This window comes from Cololabis saira, chromosome 17 (genome assembly GCF_033807715.1).
Source record: "Cololabis saira isolate AMF1-May2022 chromosome 17, fColSai1.1, whole genome shotgun sequence".
Classification (NCBI taxonomy): Eukaryota; Metazoa; Chordata; class Actinopteri; order Beloniformes; family Belonidae; genus Cololabis; species Cololabis saira.
Window position 1 is genome coordinate 4,814,668 of NC_084603.1, and position 25,522 is coordinate 4,840,189.

At 38.0% G+C, this 25,522-nt stretch overlaps 2 protein-coding genes across 2 annotated transcripts in view; both read left to right on the forward strand.

Moving 5' to 3' along the window:
- The first annotated feature begins 1,260 nt into the window (after positions 1-1,260).
- fam83b (family with sequence similarity 83 member B) lies at positions 1,261-11,422 on the forward strand. Its single transcript, XM_061745521.1, has 5 exons — positions 1,261-1,404; positions 2,903-3,364; positions 4,382-4,546; positions 7,166-7,290; positions 7,579-11,422. The coding sequence occupies exons 1-5, from the start codon at positions 1,345-1,347 to the stop codon at positions 9,566-9,568; spliced, it is 2,802 nt and encodes a 933-aa protein (XP_061601505.1). The 5' UTR covers positions 1,261-1,344; the 3' UTR covers positions 9,569-11,422.
- Positions 11,423-21,300: 9,878 nt separating this feature from the next.
- hcrtr2 (hypocretin (orexin) receptor 2) overlaps positions 21,301-25,522 on the forward strand; it is a 39,373-nt gene continuing 35,151 nt past the window's right edge. The window contains exon 1 of the mRNA XM_061745515.1: positions 21,301-21,514. Within this exon, the coding sequence (XP_061601499.1) occupies positions 21,301-21,514 (214 nt within the window). The remainder of the gene's footprint in view (positions 21,515-25,522) is intronic.

Consider the following 25,522-nt stretch of genomic DNA (forward strand, 5'->3'; position numbering starts at 1 on the left):
CTCCGGTCCCTCGCAGGGTCATGCAGCAACCATCAACCACGCTTACATTTACTCTTAAATTTATTTTTAAGAGTAGACTGTGTTCCGGCATTAACATTTCCCAGGAAACACGCTGCCCTACACCATAACAAATTCCTACCAAACTTGTAATCATAGATGTATGATCTTCCTAGAAATCATACACTTGTGCTTCAGGGGTAATTGTTCATTGTACCATCTTTGGTTACAATTTGAGTTGAAGAACATCTTTAAAGGACATGACACTGTCCAGTCAATCAGAATAAAACATGTTGTAGAAATATTTTTCTTGATATAACCTGCAGTCTTTGTAAAAGGGAAGTCATAATTGCATAAAACTGTCCATTGGCCCTTTTGGCACAGAGAGAGAGAGCAAATGGAAATGAATGAAATAAAATACACCAATAACAACTGCAACACTCAGAGCTGAACACGAGAACCTGCCATGAAGGCAAAAAATCTCCCAAATTGTGAGAATCTTTAGGAATACAACACACACAATCTAATTTTGTCATTCATTCGGGAGAAAGACATTTCTTCTTGGAAGCATATTCATCTTCCAGTATATGATGAGTCTCCCTTTCACACTTACTGACAAGACAGGACAAAGAATGCCACAATGACACATTTTCTTTAATTAAAACACGCTAACCCTAACCCTAGAACATTATTTGGATAACTACTAAGTTACTTCCGCCTCCGTTAAAACAAGATAAAAGTTAAAATTACATTTTTTATATACACTAAATGTCTCATATTCATCATATGAACTTCTGATACCTCTTTACGACCAACACAATCAAATAAACCTGAAAAACCTGTATTGAGGTTTGTGGGAATTGTATGGGAATTTCCTGCTTGCAGAAAGCATATTTTTTGTTGGCATTTTATTGTAAATGTATTTTTCCATTAATCTAGAATAGGTAATAAGCCAAAGTGCAGGAAAAAAAAAAAACAATGTAAAAATAGTGCACCACAGTTTGAGGGACGTTTCACAACAGAGTGCACAAAGAGAAGCCCTGGTCCGCTAACTACTGTATGAGCTATTCATCGAAGCCTCTTTATGTCATCATTATCTGGATTTTCTTCAGTGTGAACTTTGTTCCCAGGAAGAACAGGGGAGGAGTGGCCAAATGTCTCAAACAGGTTTATGTCTGCCCGTGAGCCGGTTTTCGAGCTGGACTATTTGCATGTCAAAACTGGAATCCACACCCTCCATCTGCAGACTGCTTATCATGTTGAGACACCTCCTTGTCTTTGTCTTGTCCAGCTGGCTCACAGGGACTGCTCCAAATACTGAACATACTGTAAGCAAAGAGAACATAAATGGAAGTGGGATATTTTAGGAGCAGTCAAGAGGATTTCCACAGAGGTCACTGTCTAAATGTAAGTCACTGCTGCTGAGAATGAAATAATGATGTTTTTGTCCATTTGAAGTCTCAAGGAAGTGTTAAAAGAAAAAAGAAAAGAAGAAAAAAAGCAACAGTTCTGTAAAGGCAGAAAAGGCCTCATTTATAATCTAATACCCAGAACAGTAGGAGGTTTGAGATAAAGCGTAAGAACAAAAGTGCTGTTTGTTCATGATTTTGATATGGTGAAAAGGTTATGAATAAATATGCTGCTACGGTTGCTGCTTTAACAGTGTAAAAGATCTGTTTATTTAGAGCGCAAAAGCTCCTTGACATTTACAACTCGAAAGTTCAAAATATGAATAATAGTACATTTGTTTGAGTTGTAAATAATACTGCCACAACGTATGCAGATTTCTTTATTTTTTGATTAAACATGTCTTCTACCAAGGTTTTCCGCATCTTTTATATCCACAGTGTTAATGTTTAAAGAAATGTAAATACTGATACAGTTATCCTACAGTAAAACAATGAACACACAGTTTTTTTGAATATGAAGAAAACATGAACAAATCAACCAACTGCTGACCAACAGGCCCAAAATAACAATAAGTTATTGAGTTATTGAGTTATTGAGCTGCAAAATGTATTACATTTGCAACTATCAGAGAACTGGACACATACAGTTTATTTAGAGCTAATTTAAAGAAATGGTTGATTAATACTCAGCTCTGTCAGCACTAAAACTTAATTGCACCTTTCTGTACTTCTGTACTTCTGTACTTTCTGTACTTTCTGTACCTTTCTGTACTTTTTCTGTATTCTTATATCTGTCCAGGGACTAAAGATGAAAAATAGCCTCTTGGCTAACTCTGGCACATTTGCAGCAATGTTTTATTGATGTGCATTGTCCCTGTCAAATAAACCAATAAATAAATACATTTAAAAAAAAATTAGTAGCATGTTCATCAAACACATTCACATACAAGCAGGGGACTGTTTGGCAACAGATCATTTATGACCCTGTTGTCAAGCAACTTATCTTATGTGAATAGTCCGTGCTGATCAGGAACTGCTAGTTAGTCATTAATCAGCAGTCGCTTCTATTTTCCTGGGCTAAGAGCGTCACTTTGTCTGCAGATAACCTGCTTGTCTTAAAAACATCAAGTAACATTGATGACACGCATGTAGGCGTAGTAACCTCATGAGTTATATTCCATCTTGAATGTCTTTGTTTACATTTGGACTTTTTTCTGACAAAACGAGTGTGTCTGTTTTAAAAATCTGATTTTGATACCGAGATGGTTCAGTGCAAAGAACTTGAGGTTAATTCTCCTCAAGACATTTGATAATACCTCAAGAAAAGATTCATGAAGGCCTTAGCATTTTATTAATTGTATTACTTGTCAGAAAACAGGGGTGAGTTTTAAAGTGTTTCTTAGTGAACTTATCAAGAGTCATTATTTTCCACTTGTTTTGATGTTTGTCCTCTGATCCTCTTTCATAATATCATTGATCTCCATTATCTTTCACAGGTTCCTGGTGCGATGGACCCTCCAGAGTTTTCCCTTTTGTCATCACTGAGGGGGGAGTTTAAACCGGAGGATTACATCCAGCCTCATTACAAGGAGTCATATCGCCTCGCCATCGATCAGCTGGTGCAAGACGGCAGAGACAGTTATCAAGAGTTCCTCAAGGGAGAGCGAATTGGAAACTTCCTCTCAGAAGATGAGCTTCAATTCATCACCGCAAATGCAAAAAAACTGTCACCTCAAAAGCACACAGAAGAAGCTGATGGCTCACCAGACAGCCAGTCATCCTCTGGGACGTACTGGCCCCTCCACTCAGATCATGAAGCCCCAAATTTGGACATGGGGTGGCCGGAGGTCTTTCACCAACAACTCCAGACTAATGTAGATCTGCTCTTCCATCCGCCCAGATTAAACAACCCCACCATAAAAGAAGTCATCCGGAAGCATATTCAGGATGCGAGAAAGGTAACAAAGCCACCTGTAGCAGTATGCTACTGTAAAACAGAGACTAGACACCAATACTCTTATCAGCTCATGCTGACAAATCTTAGTCTCAACACTCTTCCAGTATGTTGCAAGCACCTGTATCGCCTAGAGCCAGTTACATAGAAATCTGCTGCAGTTTTAAGAGGCAAGGAGTGTCTCCTGGAGTGCTTTGAGACAAAATCTGGTTCTGCGACTGAGTGTATGAGGGGATAAAAAGTGTGAGAGATCATAAAGCCAAGTCCTTTACACATTTCCAGCATCAGTTGGTTGTCTTACTGAGTTCGGATGAATCATACACAAATCCTATTGAGCAAATTTGTGCTTTGTAGAAACTGTATATCCTGAAACTATGCATCTTCTGCTTCTCTGGCTTTTCTGTGAACTCCATCAACAATGAAAGTTGTTCGTCTACATCTGATAAGGAGATAGTGAAACACTCCGCTTGGTTCCACGTGGTAATGCACTTTCAAAATAAGGTTGACACAGGTTGACACACCCATTAAAACAGAAAATCTGAAAGATTAAGTGATACTCAATATGTGTTGGATATTGCGAATATGATTGAGCATTATTATCACTCATCATGGTTTAGGTGAGGGACAGACATGAAACCCTGTACAGTTAGTGTGAGATTCTCAGTATAGTCCTACATGAGCTCTTTACACGTTGATGTGTAAAAACATCCAGTATTTTCACATGAAGAACTCATTATGAGGACATTTTATTGACACTGAAGGACTTTAACTTTGTCATCAATACCCCAAAGATGTTCCTTGAATTACTGAAAAGGATGGATTTTTTTTTCCATCTTCGTTATCTTGTCCTTGGTATTGATCGCAGTAGAAATGATGGTTGTCTCTATTGAGTGTTTGTCCTTTGTCCTGTTCAGTTACCTGTTTAGCCTGTCAGATTGACATTTGTTTGTGTTGTCCGCAGACGTTACAGGCACAAATGGGTGGAGTAAACACAAACTAACTCTGGTCTTCGTCCTGACAGGTCATCGCCATCGTGATGGATGTGTTCACTGATGTAGATATATTCAAAGAAACTGTGGAGGCTTCAATACGAGGGGTCCCAGTCTATATACTTTTGGATGATTTCCATTTGCAAAGTTTCCTTGAAATGGCTGAAAATCAGGACGTAAAACTTCAGCAACTCAGGGTAAGTTCATCTGATTGTCTTCAGTTGTTGTTTTTTTATTTTTTTTATGCAAATTGATGTTGTTTATTCTTTTTCAAGTTAAATATTTCAAAGGTGACAGCAACTAACCCAGAAAAAATTCAGATACAGTTGTGTACAAAAATAAGTACGCCTTTTCTTTTAATCCTATTAATCCTGTAAAAACACAAGAAAATTGTCTGATCATAAAGGTCCTTAGTATCAGAAAAATACAACCTCAGATATTTTTAAAACAAATGTTATTTCTTTAGCAAAAATGAACCCCAAAAGAATTTAGGAAATGCTAAGTACCTCTAATAGCTTACTTGAATTTAAAAGGCATCAACCTTTGATGCAGTGTAGGGCTGGGCGATATGGACCAAAAGTCATATCTCGATATTTTCTAGCTGAATGGCGATACTCGATATATATCTCGATATTTTTTCTGTGCCATAATTGGGGTTTCCCCCAAAGCATTATAGCATAGCATCTCTGTTAGCTTCATTTTTTTTCTGAGGCAAACCCTTAAAAAAACAGTCAGTTTTAATACAAAGCCACATGCCAAATGTCACACAGGTTCCTTTATTAACAGAGGTCTGCACAATATCAAAATGTATAAAACAAATGAAATAAAAATAAACTGCCTGCATATATAGAATAAAAATGCTTCTTGAATAAAATAAAACAAATATCCCTTTCCTGCATAACAATTAAATTAAAATACACTGTGCAATTAATACAATGTAGACAGTAACAGGCAGACTTTTCCACTGAGGTTGACAGTTGTGCAAATAACAAAACATTTGTGCAAATCTCAAATAAAACATTCAAGTCAATTTGTCACAAAATAAGCTATGTCAAAATAAAAAAAAAAAAAAAAAAAAAAAAAAAAAAAAATTAAATCGATATAAACGATATTGTCTCGTACCATATCGCGTTTGAAAATATATCGATATATATTAAAATCTCGATATATCGCCCAGCCCTAATGCAGTGATCTTCATTAGGTTTGGAGACCCTTTGTAAAGACAGGCATTTTGACAATTTGCAGATCAAAAGTTCAGGTTCATTAAAACAATGCTAAAAAGGAAAGACATAAGTACCTACCCATAAGTAACCTTTTAATCTTCAGCCTAGTTTCAATGCCCATCTGTTTCTCTGCAGTACGGGACCCTGTAGTAGAAGAGATTAAACATTTTACAGTGGGAAAGATGATTAACTAAATTAAGTGCAAAACATTCAAGACAATTTTCCCAGGAGAGGAAATCCAAACAAGTTCATTCCAAGGTCAGACCATGCTAAGATGGGGGCCTGGTGACAAGAGCTGCATCTCAGACCCTACAGGACTCACTAAGCTTGTTAAATGTGACAGTCCATGACAGAACAATTAGAAGACTGGAAGTGTGGTTTATTTGGAAGTATTGCCTAGAGAAAGTCTCTTCTGCCCAAAAAGAACATGGAAGCATTATTGAGATTTGCAAAGGTGCATTTGCACCAACCAACAGATGCAAAAATGCCCAAAGGAAAGATGAGAGCAAAGTGAAGCTGTATGGTCTTAATGCCGAACCCCAAAATCGAACATCATTTCAATAAAAATCCCCCAGACCATTTTCTTAGACACAGCAGTGCAGGAAGAACATTCTTTTTGTTTTTTGTTTTTTTTTTTGTTGTGGTTTTGCAGCCACAGGACCTGGGGACCTTGCAGTGAATTATTCTGTAAAACAAAATATTCTGGAGGCAAATGTGAAGGCATGTGTCAGGCAGCCAAAGCTTAGTCAAAAACTGGGCTATGCAACATGTCAAAGCACACTGAAGCACACAAATACATCTACAGTAGAAGTTTTTGAAATGAACGAGTCAAAGTCAAATCCAGAACCCAAATACAGTGGTGAGACTTCAAGAAAGCTATATACAGTAAAACTGAATGCCAAAAAACCTGAAAGGGGTGAAGTAATCTACAGAATAATGGGACAAAACTCCCCCACAATTATGTGAAACGCCTATAAAGTCATAAAAGAAACAAATATGATGAAGGTAAACCTAGAATCTACTCAATCATGGGGCTACTTAATATTGCCAAATGACTTTTTCTTATGGATTCATTTTTGGTAAATAAAAAAAGACACAAGGAAAAACAAAATATGCTTACATTTTATTTCCCTGATTACAAGAACCCCTATAATCACAAGATTTGTATGTATTCACAAACAAACAACATAATTTAAAGAATGAGTGTTTTAATGTTTTACAACCAAAATTACATATAATTCCTCTTTTCACAAATACATGAATTTTTTGTTACATACACATTAAACAAATACACTCTGTCTTGTATGTCATCACTCTAACGGAGTGCAGCAATTATTTAAGGACCGGTTTCTTCTCATGTGTGGGTGGAGTCCAAATGTTTGGCAAGGGATCTAAAAAATGCCAAACACACCCTGTAACTTTCATCTAACTTTCATCAACATGCCAATGCTTTGCAAATCGTTGGCATGAATTTTCTACATGGCACGTTTTTTTTTTTTTTTTTTTTCACAGATGTCTTTTTGATTTTTTTGACTGGTGATTGATTAACAGAAATATTACACTGACATGTTCCTTTCAATTCTCTGCCAACAGAATGTGAGAGTGCGCACAGTGAAAGGTCAGGATTACCTCTGTCGCTCAGGAGCAAAATTTCATGGAGCCTTGGAGCAGAGGTTTCTTTTAGTCGACTGCCACACAGCTGTTTATGGCTCTTACAGGTAAATAAAGGCAGCGTACAAAGAGCTGTAACAGACAACACTGAGCGGTACACTTTGAAGAAAACACTGCATTTTTAGTTCTTGACACAATTTTCAAGCTCAAAGTAACATTCTTGAAATTACTTTTCATTCTTTGCTTTTCGTCTTTAGTTTCTTGATCTTAAAATGGAAAGAAAGATAAAAGTAACCCAACATATAAATCTGAATGTTAATAAAATGAAAGTTATCACAGCTTGTGTTCTCTATATTCACATGAGTACACATTTCTGTTTTATAATGTGTTGACAGTTTCACCTGGTCTTTTGAGAAGATCCATCTGAGCATGGTTCAGGTCATCACGGGGCACCTTGTGAAGTCCTACGACGAGGAGTTTCGGACACTCTACGCCCGCTCGACTGTACCGGATGAGCTGAATCCCCCTGAGGGTTTGTTTCAAGGCAATAGTCTTCAAGGGCAGCAGATTTTGCCAAAATCCCATTCTGCTCCAAAATTTGGCCGCACAGACCAGTTGAGGCAGTCTTTGGACACAGTCTATCGGAGAGCCTGTGAGAGGAAAACTGGCATGAGAGATCTAGAAAATAGGCTCCTTGAAGGGGAAAACAATAAGCTTCAACCATTGGTCATGAATGACATCACTGTTCGGGGTCAGATATCCAGATTTCAGCAGTTTGAAACTGCAGATGCAATGAGCTACTTGAAAAGGCACAGCTATGCAGGGGAGAGACAAGAAGGACAAATCCCACAGAACATCCAGCCCAGAGCGAGCAACTGGAATATCTCTAGAGACACAGGAAGTGGACAAATAAATTATGGTACGGATAATTACTTGCATGTACCACAGATATACAGAGGTCAAAACATGCGCCAGACTTACAATGGCAATGATAAGCAGGTCCTCTCCATGCAGCAGAACATGACGACATTGGAGAATACATCCTCGTCGTTTATGCGCACATTGAGAATAGAATCGTACCTTAAAGACCCAGATCCTCCATTTGACTCTTGTGACTATTCAGAGCAATTTGAAGCCCTGGACAAAGGTAGCTCCTTTATGCAAGGACGGATTAGGACCTCTCTTGCTCTCAGGTCCACCATACCGGGGCAAATGGAGCCACACAACCACATAGACAACACCTCGGGAGCACCCAACACTCACTACTCATCGATGCAGTGGAATCCTACAGTAGCAGTCGAGAACAGCATGAACACTACTGACTTCATGATGAAGAAGCAAAGTCTGATTATGGATGACTTGAAAGATAACACAGGCTACAATCCAGGTAAAAACTCTTACCACTCGACATATGCCAGTTTAGGAAGATCTAAACGTGGACAGATAATCCCAAACCCTGACATCCTGATGGATACTTGGCAAAAAAGGCACAGTGTGGCAGATCCACGATCAAACACTGAAGACACCAATGAATCCTCGGGGCACATGTATAGAGCTTTTCAAAGGCCCATCGTAAATATAAACACAACAGGTATCCCAGCACAGAATGGGGCATATGGCAAAAATCTCAATGATCAGAGATCTGTCTCACATTACGATGTCAAGAGTATCACAGACACAAAGGGCCCCAGTACTCCCAGTTGGCAGCAGCCCCCGTGCAGGACGGTGTCTGCTGCAGTCCTGGACTTGGAGAGCAAGGATGTAGCTGATAAATCTAACAGCATGGATTCTCAGCATTTTCTAAAGAAGAGTTCAAACAAAATCAAATCTTTGCTCAACATACCAGAGAAGAAAGATGACTCAATTGGAAGCATGAAAACCCCAAGTGTCAGTTCTGCTGGGAGCTCGGACACCATAACAGCTGAGGATGACAATAAAAGAGATAACGTGGAACAAAAACGTCAGCAAACCGGAACCAATTTTGTCAGGTCCTCCTCAGAACGTCAGAGAAGCACTGCAGAGCACGACCGTCTAAGATCTTCAAAACCACGATTCACAACTGAGGAACTCCACCGACTTCCACCGCAAAGGTCTCTCCACAAAGCTTCCTCAGAGAAGAAGCCTTCCAATCTGGACAAAGGCTCGAGACCTGGAGCAGAGAGCCGCCTGTACAGCAGATATGAGCCTTTCTGCTCATTAGAAAGAAAGCAACCTCTACCCACAGACTCGGGACACACACAATCTCAAGACAAAACCAGAAGCCTCTCTAAAGGGGAGGCAACTGTTGAAAACAACCTCAGCCGGGGGAACACACGAGGGCACCATGAGAACAAGCTGGAGAAGTTTTTTCAGAGAGTTGGAAATTTTATACACAAGAACAAGTAGTAATTGCTGCTTCAGCGGGACACATAATGTACACTGGTCACTTATTACGTATGCACACTTGGCTGGTTTCAGTGTGGAACCAGTCAATTCTGGTAACAATGATATTTTCTGTATTTAGTTTGTCAAGAAGGTTTACACTACTTATATTGCACTGAGAAGAATGGGAAGGAGAGAGGTGGTTTTGTACAGATGTAGACTAGAGAGCCTCCTTTGTCCTTAACTGGTGTTAACTTCTACTGTATATTCACATGCCGTCAAAAATGTTTGTAGTAGTTTGTAGTTAGTAATTTGTTTCAAAAAGCCACAAATGAAGTTTGGTGTCAAAACTATGGGTGTGAAGGACTTATACAAAAGGGCTGTTACCAAACAATTATCCTGTCAACCCTGATGGCTACTGTACTTTAGGTGATGTAATCTGACCTTCACACCAAATGTCAAACACACCTCAACACATTCTTGTCATTTATGTTTCAGACAGTTTTATTACATGTGCCTGCTGGATTAGTGTTGCAACATCTATGCTGTTCTTTCCTTAAGAAAAAAAGAAAAATAAAGGAATTGCATACTTTTTCACGAAACATCAGAAGAAATAAATAACTAAGTAGATACATTTTTGAGGCGTTCCTCTGCAGATGTCTCCTCTGCAACCACTCAGGGATGGATTTCAGCTCAACATGGGATCCAGACTTTATTCAAGGTGCACGCACCCCTGTCCTTGGACAAATTGTTCCTTCAACATGGCATATTTAATGACTGTATGTGTTGTGCTCAGAGGGATTTTTAGCTTTTTATTTTGAATGATTGTACCAAAGAGAGTACCAAGCAGCTGGAAAGAGCTGAGTGTGAACATAAATTGCTGTACAGTATAGTTAATAAGGAATGCATTTAAAAGTGGGAGTTGCAGCTATGGTTGAACCGTAAAGCCAGTGTGCAGGTCCTTTCATACTGCACTCTATTGAAGACTGTGTTCACACTGCCAGCCCAAATCTTTTGTATAAATCAGGATCCACTGGTTCTGATGGATAGTTTACATTATATTAGGCCCTGTCTGTGTGCTATTGCTAACATTTCCAAATCCACATGGTTGCTAGGGTAACAAACATGTAACATGGACATACATAAATCCAAATAAAAAGAGGTGAACTGGCTGTGCTTCTGTTGTTAATGGATATATCATTTGTCTTTGTTGTAGTTGGACTCTTCTGTTTCTGTTTATTCAGGTTCAGCCATCAAAACCAATCTGTAAGCGTTCTGCGTTCACTCTTTCATCCCTACACTGGATCTGTCTGAACTTGTCAAATGCATCCAAAACCCTTTCTGCAAAGACTTTCCAGCATTGACACATTCAATATTGTTGTGTGCGTGTGTTTATATTGCAGTTTTATTGAGATCTTCACAATTAGATCTTTGCTTTGACACATTCAGCCTGTTTTACGTGTTGTTCCAATTTATAAAATTATGTTTTTTTTGTTTGTGCTTCCATTAGATAATTTTTACGTCAAGATTGGGAAATTCACTGATTTACAGTGACCTTATTTTACATTTAGATTTGGTAATGTAAAAATATATAACAATCTAATGAGACAAGTGAGAAATAATACTCTACTTCAGTGCATTAAGTAAAATTTTCCAATGCCTTGAGTGTAACATTTATTTAACTCTAAATTACAAAATAAAACTAGAAAAGGTGCAGAAAAGCAAAATGACAAGAAATTCAGTTTATTATTCAGTAAAAGGTAAATGCAGAAGTGGAAAGTCTTTGTTCTGACAGCATTTGATAACTTGTTCCACCACCCTTAAAATGAGACAGTCTGGACTGAGACTTGTAGCTTGTCTGTAATTTTGCATGAATGTCATCATGTTCCAAATAACACTGAAAAGAAAATCAATATTTTTCATCAAGATTAACTCGTCAATGTCTCTATTTCACATTCCAGATTATTTTGCTTCATTGCAGCCAAGAAACCTTTTAAAAAAAGAAAACATGCATTTTCTTACATGAAAAGGTCATGCACATCATCAAACTCCATCCTGCTGAAAGACTTTTGATAGAGCAGGTCTAATGTGTGTTCACTAGTATTAGAAGTAAAGATACTGCGGCATCCGTGTAGGAAGAGGCATCCACTAAAATAAGTGATAAACAGAGTACGCATTTTCAGCAACAAGTCAGTTCAAGGTGCCTTAGATAATAAAAACACAAAAAGTAAAGAGGAAAAAAAAAAAATATTACAATACAGGGGCACGATGAAGAAAAGCTAGACTTAAGCTCGAGCAACAGTGTAGTACTTAATAGTTCACTTTTTTTTAAGGCAGACAAACATTAGCAACAGCACTGTTACATGATGTTATTAAACATCCTCATCTTCCTCCTCTTCTACCTCTTCTCTACAGGTGCTCTAGCTATCTTGAGTAATCTGTGAGTCATCTGAAGACAACAAAAGTGCATCCTCAACTGTTGCTGATATATAACTGGGTTTCATTGCCTGAGATATGAATGGACATGGTCTGATTGTGCTGCGGTGCAAAAGGAGGAAAAGGAATGAAAAGCATCCCTGCTGCCCTCTGACCGCAATATTCTTTGAAATAATTATTAAGCAGCTCTGTCTGCAAAGGAAATTAGATTGAATTGGAAAATAATAGAAGGTCATTCATTTTTTCACGTCACCAAATAGACTATACAAAGATTAATGGTGTGGTGTGGATTTATTTTGAATCAAAGTGGGAGGAATAATCACTTTGAAATAACAGTCTGTATTGTCACACAACATAATCATAAATAGCCTTGCTACCAGAAACAACTTTGACCAGTAAACAACACATTTTCGTTGTGTCCAGGTTTCACTGGAAAATGTTTTGGATAAATTAAGTTCTCAAAAGCCCTTGAATCCGATGTGACTGAGTTTCTTAAAACTCAGTCGTGTTGTGTGTTGTGTGTGATATTTCAAACACAACATATCTGTCAACCTTTCCCATAACGTACTTTCTCTGCAGCATCGAGTAGCACTACTAAAAGGATCATTCAAGTTTTTTTTTTTTCAATAAAATAGTCTTTGGCTACTTAAAGTTTGAGCTGAGCTTATTAAAAAGCAGCTCTTTCAATTATTTATTGTTCGGTTGCCTATCTCCAAAGGTTTATCCTCCCTTTCTGCCCTCTTAGCGTTTTACAAGTTCTCATTGTTACAGAAAAGAACTGGCTGAAACCTGAAGTGTTACAAACGGTATGACTTCCTGAAAATGCCAAGTTTTGACAAAAGATTTGCGGCACCCAACATGTCGGTCCTAATTGGTCCTGCAGAGACTTTCAAGAATATCCTGAGCTTCCACTTTGAGAAGACACTAATGAGTAATCGCTGCGAGTGGCTGTGCAATAGCCTGTTATAATGCTATAATAGGCTTGGCTGTAAAATCGGCTGTCCAAAGCTTTTAAAGTAATTTTGTTTAATGTGTTGTGCATATGTTTGAACTTGCTCAAAGCTTTGCTCATGATCCTGAATTGAATTGTGGTCTGTTTAATCCGTCTTAGATCACACGGCATTACTGGCAAATTCAGAGTCTGGTTATGTTAGACACCGATATACTGATATGAATGATAGAGGCAGGCCAGCACATGTGAAATGGGGATGTGAAACTGTAAAAATTACGCAACTGGAATTAAATTTAGAAGAAAAAGAAAAGGAAAAAAAAACCCTGCTGGATTCAGTCTATCAAGGATAATTCTGTTCAGACAGGTCTTGCAGTTGTGCTAGACACCTAGGTTTTGTAACTAACACGTATTTATACATTACTACCGCCTTCTCCCTCAAAAAAATTCAGTTGTATAATCTCAAAGTTCATGGCATGTTCACACACGAGATTAAGGTACTTGAGAGAGATAATGAGATTTCAAAAGAACAAAGGTTCCGGCGGTTGACACTGAAGAAGAGAAAGTAAACCTGATCAGAAATCTGGAGCTCAGCTCCAAGTTATATTATGTGGGAGCTATCAAAATAGTTACAAGAACAATTTTTTAATCTTTCGTCCTACAAATCCATTGGCTCAAAGTATTGTTCACTTAAAGGAGCTTGAGGCTCCTTTTAAGAAATGAGACTCTCTAGCGCCACCCTTCACCACGACGGCCGTCGGGGTACTGCAGCCAACAGTGAAGCCGGCACGGGAGAACGGGGAGAACGCGCATGCAGCGTCATGTGACGTCACATCCACAGCCCAGCGCGGGAAATTTGGGCCCGAATTGCAGCACATTTTGCAGCACACAGCCTGTTCAAGGCAAAGGAGAGATACACTAGAGGAATCATTCTTTTGGGTGTGGAACACTTCATCTGACATTATTACTAGAAAACTTAAAGCAGCACAACGTAACTTTCAGCTTTTCTGAGTTTGGCGGCATCTTGTGGACAAAATCGGTAGTGCTTTACCAGAAAGAACACTACGTTTCCCATAAGCACCAGCGCGTACTGCCGGAAAACTCCTGTCCCGTCGCTGCATTTGTTTTGATGAGAGAAGACATGACGCTTTTCTGTTTCACCAAGTGAACAGAAGGAACGCAAAAAAAGACGTTAAACTGCTGGAAAGGAACTGGAATTTACCGGGATACCTTAAACAAGGAAGCCAGGGAGCAGTATATGGAGAAAATAATGATTATTAACGGTCTGGATCCATATGAAATCCCTAAGAGATCCCTGAATCCCTGAAGAGCCATGTGTTTCAATAAATTTGTATAATAGTACAACATACAGTACATGTTTTGTATCCCTCTTACTTCTCTTTTCTTTTTTTTGACTGCTATATTATGTTGAAGAGGCGTGAGCAATATTTTTGTTTTCCTCGTGAGATTATTTTTTTCCTCTGCAGCTACAAATAGAGTTAATATTTTTTCCTCAACAAACTAGTTTTATCTGAAGATTGGGGTTAATTGCTCCGCAGAGAGCTGGCCAGCAACTGCGTTTAGCTGGCGAAGTGGGGAATAAAACCCGTGTTTTGATCCGACGCCCGTCTGTGTGAGTGTTTGTGGTTTAAGGCTGTTTATGGTTCTGCGTTAAATCGACGCAGAGCCTACGGCGTAGGGTACGCGGCGACACGCACCGTACGTTGCGCGTCTCCACGTACCCTACGCCGTGGGTCTGCGTCGATTTAACGCAGAACCATAAATCATGCTTTACTGTGTGTTTGGTCGTTACAGCCGCGATCCAAAGCGAGCCAACGGCTCTTTCACTCTTTTACTTTGTTATATCAGATACTTGGCCTGCGTGGTTCTGCCTCCGAGCAGGAAACCGTTGAAAAGTTAAACCATTAGGGTCTTTTCCCCATGTCTGTTGTGTGGAGCTGCTGCAGCCACAACGCAGCAACAGCTTCTGCGGAGCTCTGAGCTCCAAGCCCCGCCCATTTTCGTCTCGACTGCGAATTGGGAAGGAGGGGGAAGTGACGTATGCCGTAAAGCAGTCGAAGTCGTAACGATTTGTAGTTTTTTAGTGTGGCAGGGTTCCTACCATGCTCCTCAAAGTTACATAGTGCCAGTGAAGGTGATACAGACTCCCTCAGACCATGACAAAGGTGTCATTAAACCTGTTGGAAGTTGATGTACCATCACAATGACTCTGGAAACATGATATTAAGGTGGAAAAGTTACGTAGTGTCGCTTTAAAACGTATACGAATTTTTTTCATAAATCCTGCCCCAATCCAGCCTCAAGCTCCTTTAAGACGCTTTAGATGTAAAGGATGGAATATGAGGAAATGAAAAGAAAAATCTCAAAGGGCATTAGGTGTGTAAGATGGGCCTTTGGGGATAACATTTCAATAATTGGTTGTGTCAAACTAAGATTTGAAGTTAGATTATTCTAATTTAAATGCTGCTCATTGGTATCTCTAAAACGGGGCTTCGTGCGAGCGAGTAGGCAATCAACTCATCTTTTGCTCTCACTCACTGTCAGAATATGACTATGAATAACGAATGAGACCTTCGGCAAAATTAAGTTAAGAACTGGATGACAACAGTTTCTAGGGTTTGAGCAAAATAATGAGCAACAGCAGACACAAAATCCCTCGAAAGCACACACAGACCTTTATGAGCCGAGTTTTAGGAATGCTTAGACATTTCACAGTAGATAAATACAGAAAATGAACAATATGTGTCAATAAAAATGCTTTGCGTCTTCATATTGCTTCTACCTAGAATTGTGTTTTTTACAATATAGTTTAAGAAGTTTTCTTGTGACTGCTGGTTATATTGCAAATTCAATTCAGTAGGCTATTTTGAAACATAAAGAGTGGAAAATAACAGGTCACAGAATCATTCAATTCGTTATGTTTAACATCAGCAATTACAGAAAATCGATAGTAAATGGTCCATTATTTTCTATATAGTAGAGGCTTATTGTTGTTCTTATGTGTAAATATAAATATTAAAACAATATGAAAAGATACATTTTAACAGAAATTTGACTCATTATTTTCTGCAATGCAACTTTAATAAAAAAGGACACTGAACTGTTCTATTACATTTGTTGAGCAGAGACTTGACCCACAGTCTTCATGTGAGCTGTAACTATATTGTGCAACATTGTTTTTTTTTTTTTTTTTCCAGCAATAAGACATTTTGTATCCCTGGAAATAAAGGGCCAGGTTCTGCACTGTCGTACATAAAAAACATTGCAGAATACTTCAGCTGGTCTCCCAAAAAATATGATAAAGAGCTTAAGCTTAAACTCGGGGTTGCCGAGGCAGTTGAGAGGACTCATAACAGGGCACTGTTTTATTTCAAATATCAAATACATAATCTCTTTCCCTCTTGCCCTCTTGCCCTCTTGCCCTACCTCAAAAGGTGTTATAAACGTATAAACGTAACTGCCAGTTTCTGTCTGCATGATACTGTATTCTTTTATAAGCAGTTTAACAAGGGATTGGAGACCGCACAACTTCACTGCCTAAATGAAGAAGAAATCTCTTTTTGATTTCTTAAAATAATCCTGCTTAAAAAACGCCCCACCCCCTCCCAAAATTTAAAAAAAGAATCAGAATAATTTTTTGGCAGCACAGATCACACCTCTCACCAAAGAGAGCCAGTTGGCAAGCTTTGAACTTTAAAGGGATGAATCATGATTTTGAGGAATATATTTAGCTTTTCACAAATGAATGAGTTTTAAAAAGAAAAACAGCCGAAAGCATCCTTTTTAGTTGGCAGTTAGCTGTTGCATGATAAACTGTATAAAATAGCAAAACATTTTTATTTTTTATGAAATGTATTATCACTCGTGTGTGAGTGAAAGTACAAACATAGATGCACGTTTGTGAATGTCAAAACTTCCCCTTCTGTAATGGCCTCACTATGACTGAATACAACAATGCATAACTCCACGTTACAAACTGAACCTAAAGGATAAAAAGCAGAGTTACATAAACAGGCTGGCCTCCACTGGAATGGTGGTGCCGATATAACAAAGCTAGACATCTCGATTTAGAGTTCTTGTTTTTCATTCAGTATTTGTCGCTGGATATATCTACAGGTGTACTGATAAGATGAAGGAATTTTGGCCATTTGTGAGTTTCCAGTGTTGGAGGATGCCTTCAAAGCCATTTAGAAGGTGATACATTTTATCTCACGAGGGAGGCGGTTTGCTTTCAGTGAGGCCTCTGTCACAGGGGGAATGATTCCAAGGGCTAGCTCAAACACATGTGATTCACCATCAAAAGAGCCAACATCAGGCTTTGAATGGTCATTACAGGTCTTCACTGGGCACACAAAGAATGACAATGATTTATATTAAATGAATAAAGAGAGCACATGGGGATTTATCCCAGATCAGAAGTATATATAATACCACAGCGCACCTGTGTTCCGTCTTCAACCATGTTTATGATGAATTATAAGTAGGCCTAGAGTGACTATTCGTTCAGATAAGATAGGAGGCCTATTCTTGTGGATATCGTTGGAAAAACTCATCTTTTTTATCAAATATGGGCTACTTTTTCAGTTATACAAGTTGCAAATGACCTGTTGGCAGAGTATAAAATTAAAGGCAACGTTTGAGACATTCGCCTTCACTTTTATTTTGTTTTATTTTCTTTTGTTTAGGTTTTTTTGTTGCAGTGACTGAAAGCAGAAATACAGAGGACACTTATGTGTTCCCTTTGCAGCATTTATGATGCAAGAATTTATTCTACCACATACTTCTTCAAAATCTGAAGTAAAGTTCTGATGGTAAACCCAGCGCATTTTTATCACTCGGGCACGACATGCTCTTTGCACCTACGAATTCAAAATAATGCAAATTCCATGATGTAAACACTCTCCCTTGTGCAATAATCTGCATACAGTATATGCACTCTTGTGTGGAGGACACACACATGAGACATCTGCCTGTGCCAAAACATTTTAGAAACTGTTGATAAAATATATATATATATATATATATGAACCATTTTTTCACCTTTAAATATTATAAGGCAGTCAATAAAATACTTGACATTTCAAAATTTCAACTCTGGAAGGATACTGGAGAATATAAAAGGACCTCTATTAAATGTATAAATTTTTTTGTGTAAAAATCATAGAATGTAATTAACAAACATGGTCACTTGCCCTGTAAGGGGTTAATTGTTAAGTCGAAACTGTAAACATGTTATTATGACCTGCATACTTAGCCTTTCTACAAAAAATTTCAATGGCGCAGACAAAGTTCCTCAACCAAACGAAAATGATTGAGTCTTGTTTGTGTTGTGGCATGCTCCAGGGATCTCCGCTGTAATGTTCAAGGTTGCAGTTGGAAGTGGTCTTTTCTGCATCTATGCATTATGAAAAAGTCAAACATATTTAATTCTATTACAAATCTTTAGTCTCGTCTCATGGAAATGACACAATTCCATAAAACAATTAGTGCCAATAACTAATTGGAGAACGGTTTAGCTGGTTGTAGACAAAAAGTGGAAATGGTGCAAATAGTGACTAAGCAAGATCTCTGAGAAATCTTTAGTTTGTAACTTAAAACCCTGCTTTATAGTCGTTTTACATAAAGTACATAGACATAGTGTATGGTTGGAATATGGAGTACTGTGTTCACTTATGAAATACTTGCATGTGAGCTACAAAAAAAGGGGTTACTCTGACTAAAAATGTTTTGACATATCTAAAGTCCTTCTAATTAGCAATACCACTTCTGACCACATGGGGGCAGCATATCACAAGATAGTTCATGTGTAAGACACAATGAAGTGCACTATCAGTACCAACGCTCTAACTTTGGGGTTGAGACTCATGCAGCTTTAAAGCAGAAATAAACATATTAACGGCCTGTAAATATGTTTAAAAATAAAAAACCTTTGGTCTCATTTGTTTGATTTCACATCCATGACAACTCTAAGTTGGAGAAAATATATATTAAGCTATATAGTCTACAGTATTTATTTCTAACATGATCGATTCAGAGTCCACTCAGCCAATGGCTATCCATTATCACGTCCCCATCTGTAATCGTCATGCCACCGCACTTAGTGAAGCAATTTACAGTTTGTAATAACCCAGCATTGGATAACCACATCAGTTTTTGATTGCGCTATCATGTCAACATGTGATATGGAAAATCTCTCTGTAAAGCTCTGCTGGCAGCTCTGCCCTATGTAGGTGGGGATTGGCTGAAGCAGCTGATGGCCACTGCTAACTCTGATTGACATACATTACTGTGGGTATGTTCCCAACAGCAATGAACCACAAGACCTAATGCTTAGTCATTTGTTTTCTACAGTCTATGCTTCACACTCCAGAACAATATTATTAATGGCTCTTTTGTTGACTCCGTAGAGCTATATGCCTCCATGTGGTCAGAAGGGGCATTTCTACACAGGGTGCCTTTAAATGTTCGAACTGTTTCGTTTTCCATCTATGCTTGTGTAGGTGATAGTCAAAAATATTGCAAACATATTCCTGTCCTATGCTCTTGTCATAATTGAAACAATGTGTCTTGCAAACGTGTTTGACTGTAAACAGCAAACTTTGCTTCGTATCTCTTCAGAGTTGGTGTGAACCTCTCCTGCTGGCACTTCTTTATACAAGACGTACCTCTGAAAATGTGGTGTACAATTGTGAGAAACTGCTGCATTCAAGTAACCACTGAAATGCATTAGCAGCTGTCAACCCTTATCCCTTTTGGATCCTCTATAGGAACTAGAATATAATGGGTGAGTAAGTAGACAATCTGAACAAAGACTTGCTTTTAAAACAAGAAATGACATAAAGGTAAATAGGACACAGAATGAAATAAACCAGAATTTAAACAAAAACAACCACCATCATAATTGGTAGCATAGCTGATTAGGTACATCAGAATAAAAACAGTTGGAAATCACTGCTCTAACAGGCTTTCCACAGAGCACAGCACTGCAGCAATGGAGAGGAGAACTTTTGTCACTTTTGTATTGTAATTTACATTGACTTACTATCTGCGGCAGCTTGTTATTATTTATGTCTGAGGTTTATTTTTCATAATCTGATCCCACGTTTTTCCCAGGAACCACACTGTTATCAATAAACAATGATTTGGTCAGATTTGCTGCTTTAACACATCCAATTCATGAAGAGGTTATCGCACAAGCTACTGGAATAATCAGGAAAACAGAAAGAGTTGTTCATTATTTATTATACTCCTCTCTTCACAAGGCCGTTTACAATTAGAAGTGAATGCATCAAAGAAGTAAGGACATTTGTCTTAGAAAAAAAAACATTGAAAAAAACATTGAATGAAAGGTGCAATATCACTATACTTATTATATATAATTATATTATTACATATATATATATATATATATATATATATATATATATATATATATATATATATATATATATATATATATATATTATATATTAGGGGTGTAACGATACACTAATCTTACGATACGGTACGATACACGATATTGAGGTCACGATAACGATAACATTACGATTGTAATGCTTTATAACTGTTTAAGTTTTAAAGAGAAAGCCAGGCCAACCATTTTCCACAAACTAAACTAAAAGTAAATGTCAGGTTTGCATTATGCATCTTCAGTTTCATACAAGTAAAAATATTTTGCCACAAACTGAATAGTTTCTCTCATTTATTATTTGACTTTTTTCTTTTTTCGGATGCGCGTTACTAGTCAACACAATAGATTAATATTAATATTCCAATATCGCGATACACTTTTTCACCTCCACGACACGTATTGTGACGTTTTTGTATCACGATATATATATATATATATATATATATATATATATATATATATATATATATATATATATATATATATATATATATATATATATATATATATATATATATATATATTGCGAGAGTGTAGTGAGTATAGTGATATTGCACCTTTCATTCAATGTTCCTATGAGAAAGACACTGTCACAGCCATCCCCAGCAGTTAAACACTTGTCCTTGTGTTTCTCGTGTCCCTGTTAACCCTCGGCGTTCCTGCTGCTGTCTGAGCCCGCAGCGGTGACAGATGGAGCAGGTGTATGCAGCGCGTAAAGCCTGAATTATTGTTCCGCGTTAAATCGACGCAGAGCCTGCGCCGTAGGCTATGCCGTACCCCACGGCGTAGAGCTCTGCGTCGATTTGACGCGGAACCATAAATCAGCCTTAATGAGCGCACCGCGGCGCAGCAGCGTCCACGTCGGCAGCATCAGCTCGTCCACCAGCAGTGACTGCAGACACGCGTCTAAACGGCAGCAGTTCCGTTGCACCTCAAAGGATGTCCGGAGTCCCTGGGAATTCCGATTGTGATGACTGTTTATTATCTCCTGCCCAGATGGCCAACACCACCGAGCTGCACTCCACCATGGATGCTGACGACGAACTTCTGAGATACATCTGGAGAGAGTACTTACACCCCAAACAGTATGAGTGGGTTCTAATTGTGGCTTACATCATTGTGTTCTTCGTCTCACTCATCGGAAACTCGCTTGGTAAGTTTATCTTTTCTTTTTCTTTTTTTAAAAATGCATTCCCTTTGGCATTTATGGGTAGCAAATGTTGCAGAAATCCTTAAATGGACCCACATTATCACAACTTTTTGAGAGGATAAATTGTGTTTGCATTCCTTGGAGGAGCTAGAAGGAGAAAAAAATCGACTTTGATGAGAAATCTTATCCTAAAAAAGGTGATGGAGAGTCCAGGAGGACATGACAACAGAGCGCGCCTCTCCGCGCAGGAAAGTGCAGCTCAAAATGTGAAACAGTACTGGGAATTAAATAAGGAAGCAGGGATCTAATATCAATATCAGCCACAGGTAGATATTGTCTAAATAGCGTGATTGGGTATGAGATAATTGTCTATATCCATGAAGCGATGAATTCACTACAATTCTAAGTGTGACATTTGTTATGGCATGTGTACACAGCCAGTGTCCAGGGAATGTATGTGAACCTCTTGCAATTATGCGGCTTACTGCATTAATCTGCTATACAATGTGATCTATCATCATCTAACTCACCATCATAGACACATGCAATATGCTTGAACTGATAATACACATAATTATCATTATTGAACTATTTTTTTGTAGCACTGTAAATGATTAATGAGTGTGTTCCATATAGGATCCATATTCTTACCATTACATTTTAATGATACAATTGTGTACCTTTATCTGTATGTAATATTGTGTAGCATTTTGTTTCACAAAGCTGGGAAAAGAATATTTAACCCAAGTCCAATAGATTGTATAAGAAGAGGTGGACAAAGAGTGCCTTTGAAGACTCTTTTTCCTCGGATTGTGCAGCATTATTTTGCAACTGGGTAGAATAGGTCGGGATGTCAGCTGGAAGACACCGACATTATGTCAGTCACAGTTATCTATTCTAGCTTGGTTGACTTAGCTTACGGTAACCTATGATTGTAATTAATATGACTTTATATTCATTTTGATGAAATATGTCCAAAATAATGAACAAAACAAGAGCATGCCAGAGCTGACGGGGGACCAGCTGAGCTCTGGAACCTGCAGTGCCTTGACCTACTGAACGTTGGGGTTATACCTGTTGCAGCCCTGTGGCATCGCAGGATTATTGACTGTGTGTCTCTGCAGATTTCTGCTGGGAAGGGTCCTCAAATGATCCGCTGCCACCATGTGCTGATAGGTGGTGTAAGGTGCTGCAGAGATGCTGCAGAGATGCTGGGGAAAATTTGCAACAAGACCTCCTGCTGGCAATTCTTTTTCTGTGATAACATCAAAAATGACTGCTGTGTTTAGCTGGCGCATGACTGGCACAAGCTGCTGCTTGGCTGGGCTTTGTCCTCTCAACCTCCCAGGCCAATCCACATGGTGGACTAGTTAAATTAACACCTCAAAACATATTCTCTTTAAAGATGTAACAGAATATAGTCATTCACATTGTAGTCACAGGTCAGTAGCTGTGATTGGAAGTGAATACAGTGCTAAGTATTATGCAGCAAATGTGATGACAGCTATTGAATATGGCTGCTGTCAATCAAAAGACCACTCGCCTAATTATGTATAAATCTAGTGCTTTTTATAATTTTACCTGATTTGGTCAAGCAAAGAAAACATATTTTTTAGAGTTGATTGCTTTACTTCTTAAACCAGCCCCTAGCGGTCAGATGAGAAAACTGCAACATTCTTCTTCTTTTTTTTTTTCTTGTTTTAAATTTCTGCACTGGTTTGAGTGACAAATTATGATTGGTGCATCGCTATTGAAAGTCTAAGTCTAAAGTGGTTATTTATTAAAATTAGTCATAATATGCTCTAAACGTAACACTAATTACATTTATTAAGGTTATCTGGCTTTCTATATGTTGAAAAATACACAACCGTCATAGTGAAGGGACATTTCATTCAATTATTATGTGATTATATCATATACTTTAAATTTAGTCCAAGCACATATATCACCAGATACTTTAAAGTATGTTTTTTATCACACAGGTACTAACTGCTCTGTTGCATCTACAATAACTCAGGTTTTTCTTCTTTATGGAAGTTTATGGAGGCTCCACATCTTTTAGTTTTGCATCCTTGCTCAGCAGAAGTTAAAGTTTTCTCCACAACAAAGATGGTGTGGAAGACTTGGGCTCAATTTTTTTCTGCATCAAGAATCTAAACCTTTGTTGTCAGCTCCCCTGTAAGAGATAAAAGATGTGGTGGATTTAATGGAAGTTTAGTGATGTAAAACATATCTGGACTTTTAACAGACTCAAATCCTTTCATGTCCTGGCACGGCGGGCGATGTGAACTTAATATTTATGCATATTAAATAATATATGTCTGGGCTTTCTTCCCCAGAAAGTTATAGACACTAAAGTCTGGCTAAACATATGCCTTTACTCAAGGCATTTCCTGCTGAAATTCGTCCCACTCCATCTTGATTACAAACATCTTCAAGGATTTTCAAGTCAAAACAGTCTAAAAAATAAGAAGTTTCTAAGCAAAGTCCTTTGTCTCTTCTTATCCTTTTTAATTGATGAGTAGATTCTAAATCTTAGAAAACTAAATTATTGAATGCAGGAGTGAGTAATGTGGTCTGAAAATAAAATCTCTAAAAAACGTTTTACCACCTCACCTGATTTTTGATGATAAATCGATTAAGTTTCCAGAAATAAATGAAAAGCATAAAAACAAGGCCAGTAAAAAGGAAAAAAGCACAAGTATGAACAGTATTATGTCTGCGGCTGATTGTATTGAGCATGTGAGTGAATTCAAGCTGTAAGACTGTAAATAGACACTATATGTTTATTGGTTTGAAACACCACAGCAACTGACATGTCTATCCAGCAGATTGTCAACTCTGATACTAAAGAAAAATGATTTAAAGAGTGCTACACAATTTTCCCCATCTTTAAGCTGTTGGAATAAATTGGTCATGGGGTACTACCTTTTACTAAGGACTGCAGGGAAACTTGGACTGCATGCTTCTGTGTAATAATTTAGCTCAACCTTTGCTTGTCATAAGCAATATATAGCTTTACATTTACTTCCAAGTGACTGAAGACACCACAACTGTTTCGGGAACTTTTCTTGGGAACACATGCACCTATATTGTTGATTTCTCTGTGTTAGAGAAGTAGAAGAAGCTTGTGGAACGGATGACAGTGCCAGAACATAGTTATGCAGATTAAAGTGGGAATCAGATTTTATTTTTCATACTATAAGTTCTGTGTGTAACGTCAGTGCGAGCTGCAACAATGTGGCTGGTCTTCTTGGAAATATTCTTGTTCTTATTTGACGCATGTAGGTATGGGTTAAACGATTAAAAAAATTAAGTTGTTTGTAATCATGCCCAACATTCCTGAGCTCCAATCACCATAAAATCGGATTTTATTTAATCCATTGATACTGTATGTCTGAGCTACATATATAGGAAGTAAAGAAAAGGAATCTACAACCTACAGCCACAGCTGAATTTTTTTTTTTAATTACATATTGATTCAAGTGACAACAAGCTTTTTGCCTAGATTGAGGAGTTTTTTGCCACATGACAATGACATGAACGATATCAAATGCAGCCAAAAGTAAAGACGATTAAACGATTACAAAAAAGAACCCCCAAAACAAATCTGATCAAAAAAGGAAAAAAAAGACAAAAAAAAACTAGAAAAACAAAGTCTATTTGACTAGATTTGTCCAAAATCAACAGAACAAGTGCTGCACAAACGTGCAAGAGCAATTTGTATAGTATTTTTAAAGTAAACAGTAGTATACAGTAATGTATCCAATGAGTATAGCACATAAAAAATACAAAATAAAAATCACACAAGTGTAGAATACACCAGATATAATTCTAGCAGCACTCGGAGGCTTGGCAAGCTGAAGGTATTCAGCCTGCAGACTCAAAGGCAGGATGGTCCTCATAGTCTGCATTGTGAACCGTCGCAAAAATTGGCAGGATGGAAGAGAGCCACTCCAGATGTGCCTTCAGGTCCCAGCAGAAAGGTGGGGTGCAAGATCATGGCTGGAG

Excerpts from the sequence above, each read along its gene's own strand:
- fam83b (XM_061745521.1), top strand. The coding sequence starts at position 1,345 with ATGGAAGTGGGATATTTTAGGAGCAGTCAAGAGGATTTCCACAGAGGT. Across the intron at positions 1,405-2,902 it reads ACAGAGGTCACTGTCTAAAT|GTTCCTGGTGCGATGGACCC; the intron begins GTAAGTCACTGC and ends TATCTTTCACAG. Across the intron at positions 7,291-7,578 it reads GCTGTTTATGGCTCTTACAG|TTTCACCTGGTCTTTTGAGA; the intron begins GTAAATAAAGGC and ends ATGTGTTGACAG.